Source organism: Erinaceus europaeus, chromosome 1 (genome assembly GCF_950295315.1).
Source record: "Erinaceus europaeus chromosome 1, mEriEur2.1, whole genome shotgun sequence".
NCBI lineage: Eukaryota > Metazoa > Chordata > Mammalia > Eulipotyphla > Erinaceidae > Erinaceus > Erinaceus europaeus.
Window position 1 is genome coordinate 22375790 of NC_080162.1, and position 8625 is coordinate 22384414.

Here is an 8625-nt window from a genome sequence, read left to right on the forward strand (position 1 = left end):
GTGAATGAGATCATCCCATATTCATCCTTCTGTTTCTGACTTATTTCATTTAACATGATTCAATTCTTTTTTTAAACTTTTTAAAATTAGTGATTGAATATTGATTTACAGAATTATGAGATAACAAGGGTATAATTCCACACCATTCCCACAATCAGAGTTCTGTGTCCCTATTCCCTCCATTGGAAACTGCAGTGGTTCTTACAAGGTCACAGATATGGGTTGACTATTATTTCTATATATTTTTATATATTCACCCATTTTTTCCTGTGGTTCTGCCTTCTCTTCCTTTCTAAGTCATACCTACACCTGTTACTACTTCCAAATATCTTTCCTTTTTCCCTTTTCTCTCTCTGGGTCCCAATGGAATTAGAGTTCAGAGCCCTCTAGACATCTTCCCCTAACATTTCTCCTCCCTCTGGGAGTATGGGCCAAAATTCTCTTTGGGGTGCAGAAGGTGGAAGGTCTGTCTTCTGTAATTGCTTCTCTGTTGGACATGGGTGTTGACTGGTTCATCCATACCCGCAGCCTGTTTCTATATTTCCCTAGTGCGATAGGGCTCTGGGGTAGAGGTGAGGTTCTGAGGCACATTGGTGAAGTCTTTTGCCCAGGGAGATCAGGGTGAAATCATAGTATCATCTGCAACTTGGTGGCTAAGATACAAAGCAGGACAAATTGTTTAACAAACAGGAACCAAAAAGTAGTATTTTCAAAGACTTTGCTTCTGAGGGCTGTCAGCAGGGCTGACAGGATGAGAAGGTGAGGATACCAGTGGTGCTGGGTTGGGGGGAGAGAGTAGGGCCCTGTGACCACAGTGGGGGGCGGGACAGGAAGTAGAAAGGAGGTAAACAGTGGTCGGTGATGTGCTGTGTGGTGAGTCTGCCTGAGGGGCAGACACCACCATTTCAGGAGGTTCCTGTGGAGAAAAGATGTCTGTATAGAAGCCACTCAACACCGGACAGTAGGTAGGCAGCGTCTGGGACTCGGAGGCTGAGTGGGGACAGAGAGACATAAGCGAGGCTCCTCCTTCCAGGGCAGAGGCTGATGGAGCAGGAAGTTCTGTGGCACATACAGCAAGAAACGTGGGCTCCAGACTGAGTACCATCTTTAACTGTTGGCCTCATGTCACACTGGGCCTCAGTTTTCTCGTATATAAAATGAAGAGGTTAGATGCAGAGTCTCTAAGGCTCTTCAAACGCGGATATCAAAGCTTCTAGAAAGCTGGAAATAGACTTCCTGGGAAAAACCAAGATGAGTGCAAGGATGTAGACTGGATGTCTTAGATTTAGGTCAGGGGCTGTTCTAACCTGCCAAGTATGGTGATTCTAGAGGCTTTACAAGATCCTCCTTATGGCAGGGGGTGGCGCACTGGGTTAAGTGCACATTGTACAAGATCCTCTTTCCCCTCTATCTTCCTGGGGCTGCCATGTTGCCTGAAATGCCACCAGCAAGTCCCTCCTTTGGGTAAAGCACAGGCTCCAGTGAGGGAAGCTCCTGTGCCCATAACACACTATCTACCACAGAGGCTGCTGCCCTGGGCAAACCAGACCCCCAAAGACCTGAAGGAAGCTCAGTTAAGTTGGGGGTGGAGAGGAAAGATTCCAGATCATAAACAGACCCAAGTGAGACTTCAGAGCTCCCTGAAAATGGATGAGGGGAATCTGACTAACTTTTGTCCAATGAGAGAATAGGTAACTCACAGTCCCTGGCAGAAGCCCACAGAGCTCAGTGGTGGGGCCAAAGAGGAGACAGGAACATCAGGAGAGCTGAGAGCAAACTCACAGGCCCGTCCCTACAGGGGTCAAGGGTGCAGACACCTCAGTGATTTCACGTTAGAATTCAGGTGGGCATTCTTCTGTTAGACTCAATGTGAAACCCAAAGGGAAACTGGTGATTGCATTTCAGAGAGAGAGAGAGAAGGGGAGAGGGGAGGGGAGGGGGAGGGAGAGGCAGAGAGGGGAAGGGAGAGAGGGAGTGGGAGAGGGAGAGAGGGAGTGGGAGAGGGAGAGAGGGAGTGGGAGAGGGAGAGAGGGAGTGGGAGAGAGAGAGAGGAAGAGGGAGTGGGAGAGAGGGGGAGAGAGAGAGGGAGAGGGAGTAGGGAGGGGAGGGGAGAGGGAGAGGGAGAGGGAGAGAGGGAGAGGGAGTGGGGAGGGGGAGAGAGGGAGAGAGGGAGAGGGAGTGGGGAGGGGGAGGGGGAGGGAGAGGGGGAGAGGGAGAGAGGGAGAGAGGGAGAGGGAGTGGGGAGGGGGAGGGAGAGGGGGAGAGGGATAGAGGGAGAGAGGGAGAGGGAGAGAGAGAGAGAGGGAGAGGGAGAGAGAGAGGGAGAGAGGGAGAGGGAGAGAGGGAGAGGGAGAGAGGGAGTGGGGAAAGGGAGGGGGAGGGAGAGGGGGAGAGGGAGAGGGAGAGAGGAAGTGGGGAGAGGGAGGGGGAGGGAGAGGGGGAGAGGGAGAGGGAGACAGAGAGAGGGAGAGGGGGAGAGGGAGAGAGGGAGTGGGGAGAGGGAGGGGGAGGGAGAGGGGGAGAGGGAGACAGAGAGAGGGAGAGGGAGAGAGGGAGAGGGAGAGGGAGAGAGGGAGAGGGAGAGAGGGAGAGGGAGAGAGGGAGAGGGAGAGAGGGAGAGGGAGAGAGGGAGAGGGAGAGGGAGAGGGAGAGAGGGAGAGGGAGAGGGAGAGGGAGAGGGAGAGGGAGAGAGGGAGAGGGAGAGGGAGAGAGGGAGAGAGGGAGAGGGAGAGGGAGAGGGAGAGAGGGAGAGGGAGAGAGGGAGAGGGAGAGGGAGAGAGGGAGAGAGGGAGAGGGAGAGAGGGAGAGGGAGAGGGAGAGAGGGAGAGGGAGAGGGAGAGGGAGAGGGAGAGGGAGAGGGAGAGAGGGAGAGAGACAGCAAACAGGACAGAGTGAGAGGAGGTGGTTAAGAATAGGAAAGCACAACTTGCTCTGGGCCTGAGAGGAAAAAAAAGACTCTAGAGTCTCCAGTTCCTTCCTCAAATCCTCTGTGCACACCCCCTCCTCCCCATCCCCACAGGAGCAGCACTGGTCACAGGGAGAGTCTGGAAACAGAGGGTTGTCAGTCTGGATCCCCACTAGGGCTTTCACGGCCAATTCTTAGGGAGGGCTCCACCTGACTGTACATCCTTGGGCAGGTCACTTTCCCTTGTGGAGACCATCTATACAATGTGGGGTGTGAACCAGGTTTGCAGAGGCTGTTCCAGCTTTGACAGGCTATGACCTGAGAGGCACAGTGTCCCCTGTATATCCATGTGACCTAGCCATCCTCCATGCCTCTGCCCACAGTCTACAGGAATCTGATGCCCCCTGTCTTTGCAGCTCCATGGCAGCCCCCCTGCTCCTCCTCTTCTTTCTGGTGCCCACAGCAACCCCAAACTTCTGCAACACAGCCGCCCACTTTGAGTGTAAACGCCACAAGTCTTTTGTCCCTGGCTCTTGGGTGGCAGGAGAGGGTGTGGATGTGACCAGTCTTCGTCGCTCAGGCTCCTTCCCTGTGGACACACAGCGCTACCTGCGACGTGATGGCACCTGCACCCTCTGTACAAATAACCTGAAGAATGGTGCCATCCAGCGTCTTCCCCTGGCACTCGCCGACTGGCGGGCTCAGGGTTCAAACTGCCAGCGCAAGGTGGCCAGTGCTAAAGTCAGCTCCACTGAGGGTGTGGCCCGGGATGCAGCTCAGAGCATCCGCAATGACTGGAAAGCAGGCCTGGAATTGAATCCTAAGCCCAGCGCCAACGCACAAGTGACCATGGCCGGCTCACACTCCAATGCTGCTAACTTTGCAGCTGAAAAGACCCACAAAGACCAGTACAGCTTCAACAAAGATGTATTGGAGTGTCACTTCTACAGGTGAGACTGCAGGTGGGGATGGAGGGGATAGGAACAAAAAGTATGTGAAGGGCCTTGTTGCTGGCTCACCTGGTAGAAGGTACCTGTTACCATGTGGGTAGATCTGGGTGAAGCTGCTGGAACCTGCCTGCAAGGGTGAGGGGGCTTCATGAACAGTGAAAACCAGTGCTGCAGGTGTCTTTCCTCTCTGTCTCTCTTTCCCATGTCTTTATAAAAAAGAAAGAAAAGGAAGGGAGAAAGGAAGAAGGAAAGAGAGAGAAAGAGAAAGAGAGAGAAAGAAAGAAAGAAGGAAGGAAGGAAGGAAGGAAGGAAAGAAAGAAAGAAAGAAAGACAGACAGACAAAGAAGGTGGAAGGAAGAAAAATGAAAAAAATGGCCACGGGGAACAATGAAGCCATTATAGGCACAGAGCCCCAGTGATAACCTGGTGGGGAAATCCATAAATCAATCTTGGAAATTCAGAGCAATTTGAAAACTCTGAAATGTCACGGTGAGGACTTAGGACTGCTTTCACAAGGAGAGAATAGAATGCAATTCTGATCCTCACAATGGTGGCACAGTACCCTGTGGCCTCTTCCCTGTGGTCACTTTTTGAAAGATTCAGGGAGAGGACAGTGGGGAGACATCACAGGACTCTGCCTCAGAGTTCAACATGGGGCCCTTTAGATCCATGAGCACCCAATCTTCTCTTTGTGGGCAGTGCCAATCTTCTGTAGAAGCAGAGGCAAGAAAATAGCTTAGGGGGTCGAGGAAGATGGTGTTTATACATTCAGTAGAGTGCACAGACTACCATACACAAGGACCCAGGTTCAGGCTCCCTCCTCAGCCCTACTGAAGGGGGAAAGCTTCCCAAGTGGTAAAGCAGGGCTGTAGATCTCTCTGTCCTTGTCTCTTTTTCTTTTTCTTGCCACCTGGGTTATCAATGGGACTTATCACTGGCCCTACAAATCCATAGCTCCTGGTGGCCATCCCCCTAGTCCCCCTTTTTTTGGTTCTGTCTCACTGGGTAGAACAGAGATAAATTGAGACGGAAAGATAGACACTTGTGCCCCTGTTTCACTGTTTGTGAAGCACCTCCCCTCCAGACGGGGAGTAAATACTCAATCCTGGGCCCTTGTGTGTGGTCATATGTGCACTTAACTGGGTGCACCACCGCCTAGCCCCCCTCAGTGTCCCTTTCTCTCTTCCTCTCCTTCCCATCCCTCTCAATCTCTCTCGGTCTCTATCAAAAGATAGAAGACCAGCTGGTCCTTTCTGCCAATAGGCCTTATTCATCCTTTCAATCACTATTTGTATCTGTCATGCTCTCTGCTGGAAATTAAGACTGAGGTGCCAAAAATAACAGCCACCCACCTACCCCAGTCCCTGGGGACCTAGGGAGTCATGCACAGTCTTCAGAAACAATTACAGGCACCTCAGACAGGAGGCTCTATTTCTGTCTGCATGGCCAGAGCCATAGTGCCCAGGCACACAAGGCTTAGCCCAGGAGATAGGCAGAAGAAGGTCACAGGGAACACTTCCAAGATTGGAGGAGGCCTGCAGCCCAGTGTCAACGATTCTGTTATTAGAAAATGAGTGTACCAGGGAGTAGCACACTGGGTTAAGCACACATAGTACTAAGCATAAGGACCCATACAAGGGTCTTGGTTCAAGCCTCCGGCTTCCTGCCCGCAAGGGGATCACTTCACAAGTGGTGAAGTAGGTCTTCAGGCGCCTCTCTCCCTCTCTGTCTTCCCCTCCTCTATTTTTCTCTGTTCTAGCCAACAACAACAACAAACTGGGAGAAAATGGCCACCAGGAGCAGTGGATTCGTAGTGCAGACACCAAGCCCCAGTGATAACTCTGGAGGCAAAAAAAAAGAAAGAAAGAAAGGGAGAAAGAAAAAAAGAACATGAAAAGGAGATAGTGTATTGGTACTGCAAACAACCTTCATGAGTGAGGCTCTGAGGTCCCAGGTTCAATCCCCAGTCCTATCATAAGCTAAAAACTGAGCAGTGCCCTGGTAAACATTAATTAATTAATTAATATTTTTAAAAAATTAAAAAGAAAGGAAAAAACTTTTATTTTCTAAAGAAAAAGCAAAAAGAAAAAAGTTATACAAAATACTTAGGTATCTGTGTACCCAGTATTGTGTCCACTAGCTTCTCTACATGAGTAGATTAGAGCTTGGGCTTTAAAGCCAGACCATCAGGGTTCAAATTCTAGGTTCTTTCACTAACAGACTGTCCTGTACCACCTTGAAGAAGATATGAAATGGGGAAATTCTGACAACTACTTCACCCACTTAATGTGTTTCTTCTCCATCAGTGTCCGCCTGGTACATGCTCCCCCGCTCCACCGTGATTTCAAGACAGCACTCAAGGCCCTGCCACCACACTTCAATGCCTCCACCCAGAGTGACTACATCAGGCTCGTCTCCAACTATGGCACCCACTTCATCCGATCCATGGAGCTGGGTGGTCGGCTCTCCTCCCTGACTGCCATGCGCACCTGTGAGCTGGCCCTGGAAGGGCTCACGGCAGACGAGGTGGCAGACTGCCTGGAGGTTGAGGCCCAGGTCAGCATAGGAGGCAAAGCCACCAGCTCATCTGAATACAAGGCCTGTGAGGAGAAGAAGAAGCAGCACAAGATGGCGACCTCCTTCCACCAGGCCTACCGGGAACGCTATTCTGAAATAGTGGGTGGCAACCATACCTCCATACATGACATGCTGTTTGGGCAGCAGGCTGGGCCTGAACAATTCACTGAGTGGGTGGCCTCACTGCTGGACAATCCTGGCCTGGTGGGCTACACCCTGGAGCCACTGCACATTCTCCTGAAGAATAAGGACCCAAGGCGGGAGGCACTGAGGCAGGCTGTGAGCACCTACATTCTGCACAAGGCACGCTGGAGGGACTGCAGCCGGCCCTGCCCCACTGGGCAGTACAAGAGTCCCCACGACCCGTGCCAGTGTGTGTGCCACGGCTCAGCAGTCAGCACCCAGGACTGCTGTCCCCGGCAGAGAGGCATGGCCCAGCTGCTGGTTATGAATTTCATGGCGGCAGGTCTCTGGGGAGATAGCACCACTGCTACTGATGCCTATCTAAAGGTCTTCTTTGGAGGCCAGGAGCGGAGGACTGACACAATATGGAACAATAACAACCCCACGTGGAGAATACGGGTGGACTTCGGCGATGTGCTTCTGTCCACTGGGGGTCCCCTGAGGGTGCAGGTCTGGGATGCAGACCATGGCTGGGACGATGACCTTCTGGGCACTTGTGACAGGTCTCCACAGTCTGGGACCCATGAAGTGAATTGCAACCTTTCTCATGGTCGCCTAAAATTCATCTACCAAGCCAAGTGCTTGCCTCACCTGGGAGGGCCCACCTGCATGGATTATGCCCCCCGTGGACTTCTGGGGGAGCCTCCAGGAAACCGGAGTGGGGCGGTGTGGTGAGAACAGCAGGCTGTGAAAGGACCAGGGTATATGGCTTGCAGGGGAGCTAGGAGAGGCTTGGCTGACTTCCCAGTTTTCATAAAGCAGATGGCAAGGTGCACCATTTTGTTAATCAGTGAGGAGGCTGAGTCTGTGGGCCAGCTGAGTCTCCTTGTCCAAACTGCCTCAGCTCTCTGATGTCCTGGACCCCCTAAATCAGCTGAGGCTGGGCCACGTCCTAAATTCACTGCTCCACAGCCACCGCCATGCCCACCCAGATGCTTGTTGCCACTGTAGGCCTCCTCCTCTGCTGCTCCTTGTCGTTTGGAGAGTCCCTCACCAGATTAGACCCACCCCTTCCGCCCTCACTGCGCTGACTTCTCTGCCCACCAGGCTCTGCTGCCCGGACAACAAGGCCCGTCCTGACCTGTCGCTGTTTCCACTTGCTGACAGGGGACCCAGAAAGGTGATATGATGGCGGTGGTTGTGACAGGAGAGGCTGAGGCCCAAACACAGCCCTGGGGATAAACTGTGCTGCTGTACATATGCTTCACCTGTGGGCATGCAGATGATGGAAATAAACTATTTTTTTCACCTTTGTTGGAAATGTGGAGACTGAAACTCATTTCCTTTCCTGGTAACTGTCTGGTTTAAGGAACAGCAGCGTTAGCTCAGTGCTGAGTGACAGTGGACACTCAGCTTGCAGACGGAGGACTCTCGGGCAGGGGGAGGACTGTGGTGGCCCAAAGACTGAGTCCTGTCTGGAGGGGATCTGCATCCGGCACCAGCTGCACCGGCTCCTGTAGGAACAGGGTTTCCTGCAGCTGGACCCTGCATTTCCCTTAGTTAAACAAAAACCCCTAGAGGCAAGCCCTAGATAGAAGTCGTGTGTGCAGGCTGTGACTAGCACAGAACAATAGGTGTGGGAAAGCCTAATTCTAACAGCACCCATTGCCAGGCTGGGAAGCTCCCCTGCCCCCCATTCTGGACAAGTAGCAGTGGTTCTAGGAAGCGTGTTTGAGGGCTTTCTGACCTGGGCATGAAATACTCCCCAGAGTGTCAGGTTCTGACACAAGATGAGGTGGCCTTTGCTTGTGCCTGAGACACTGGCCCACAGAGCAAGTGCAAGTGTCCTGGTGTCCTCTCAGACACGGCAGCCTGTGGCTGTGGGGGGCTGTCAGATGGGCTCAGAGGGGCCTGCACTGACCTCCTTCCTCTCTGACACCCTTGCAAATTAAGCTCCTGTAACTGTGTGGACCCCTCATCTCAAAACTCCCAGCAGGGCTCTTCACTGACCTGGATCTCCAAGTGGGATGAGAGGGACTGGTGAGCCCTGAAAGTCCAGTGAAACCACCT

General features: G+C 52.5%; 1 protein-coding gene across 1 annotated transcript; it reads left to right on the forward strand.

Annotated features, from left to right (window-relative positions):
- Positions 1-869: 869 nt before the first annotated feature.
- LOC103114451 (perforin-1-like) lies at positions 870-7868 on the forward strand. The gene is made up of 3 exons (XM_007524140.3): positions 870-965; positions 3322-3855; positions 6162-7868. The coding sequence occupies exons 2-3, from the start codon at positions 3326-3328 to the stop codon at positions 7288-7290; spliced, it is 1659 nt and encodes a 552-aa protein (XP_007524202.2). The 5' UTR covers positions 870-965; positions 3322-3325; the 3' UTR covers positions 7291-7868.
- The last annotated feature ends 757 nt before the right edge of the window (positions 7869-8625 follow it).

What these genes read in the sequence shown, in the direction of transcription:
- LOC103114451 (XM_007524140.3), top strand. Translation starts at nt 3,326, where the DNA reads ATGGCAGCCCCCCTGCTCCTCCTCTTCTTTCTGGTGCCCACAGCAACC. An exon ending in TTGGAGTGTCACTTCTACAG is followed by an intron (nt 3,856 to 6,161) that starts GTGAGACTGCAG and finishes CTTCTCCATCAG; the next exon opens with TGTCCGCCTGGTACATGCTC.